The following is a 1147-nucleotide window of genomic DNA, read 5'->3' as shown; positions in this document are numbered from 1 at the left end:
TGCATTTTTCTGATGACTAAGGATATTTAACAAAATAAGTGTACTTCAGCCATTTGAGATTCTTCTGTTAAGAACTGTCTGTGTAGCTCTCTCTTCCCACCCCTCCCCCACTGAAAGGAGCCATGGAGGCTGCTCCTGAGAAGAAAAAGAAGGCTCCTGCTATGCCAGAAACCCTTAAGAAAAAAACGAAGGAATTTCCTGGAGCTGATGGTGAAGCGCTTTCGGGAAAAGTTTGCACTGAAGACACTCCAGAAGGCACGGAGGAAGCTCATCTATGAAAAGGAAAAGCATTATCACAAGGAATACAGGCAGATGTACTGGACGGAGATTTGCATAACTAGGATGGCAAGGAAAGCAGGAAACGTCTACTGCCTGCAGAACCCAAGCTGGCATTCCTCATTCAAATCTGAGGTATCAATGGTGTAATCCCAAAGGTCCTCAAGGTGTTGCAGCTGCTTTGTCTTACTCAGATCTTCAATGACACCTATGTTAAGCTCAACAAGGCTTTGTTTAACATGCTGAGGATCGTGAAACCATACATTGCATGGGGGTACCCCAATCTGAAGTCAGTAAACAAGCTCATCTACAAGCATGGCTATGGAAAAATCAATAAGAAGAGAATTGCTTTGAAGGACAATTCCTTGATTGCTCGATCTCTTGGTAAATACAGCATTATCTGCATGGAGGATCTGATCCATGAGATCTACATAGTGGGGAAATGCTTCAAGGAAGCCATCGACTTCCTGTGGCTTTTCAAACTGTCTTCTCCATGGGGCGAGATGAAGAAAAAGACCACTCACTTTGTGGAAGGTGGCGATGCTGGCAACAGGAAAGACCAGATAAACATGATTAGACTGATGAACTAAGGTGTTGCCTGTAGTATTTTTGTAATATGGTCAGTTAATAAACAGTCACAGCTTGGCAAACTGAAAAAAAAACTGTGTTTAGATCTGTATCACCTTTTAAAATTAGATCATTTGGTAATTTGATATCTAGTTTCTTGAGTTCTTTATATATTTTGGAGATCACCCATCTATCAGATATGAGGTTGGTAAGATCTAACCCATTCTGTAGGCTGCAATTTTATCTTTATGACAGTGTCCCTTGCTTTACACAAACCTTTCAGTTTCAGGAGGTACCATTTATA

At 41.2% G+C, this 1147-nt stretch overlaps 1 protein-coding gene across 1 annotated transcript; it reads left to right on the top strand.

Annotated features, from left to right (window-relative positions):
- Positions 1-207: 207 nt before the first annotated feature.
- On the top strand, positions 208-866 carry LOC127220161 (60S ribosomal protein L7-like). The gene is made up of 2 exons (XM_051181894.1): positions 208-314; positions 410-866. The coding sequence occupies exons 1-2, from the start codon at positions 208-210 to the stop codon at positions 864-866; spliced, it is 564 nt and encodes a 187-aa protein (XP_051037851.1).
- The last annotated feature ends 281 nt before the right edge of the window (positions 867-1147 follow it).

Source organism: Phodopus roborovskii, unplaced genomic scaffold, assembly GCF_943737965.1.
Source record: "Phodopus roborovskii unplaced genomic scaffold, PHOROB, whole genome shotgun sequence".
Classification (NCBI taxonomy): Eukaryota; Metazoa; Chordata; class Mammalia; order Rodentia; family Cricetidae; genus Phodopus; species Phodopus roborovskii.
This window is presented reverse-complemented; position numbering and strand designations above follow the sequence as displayed.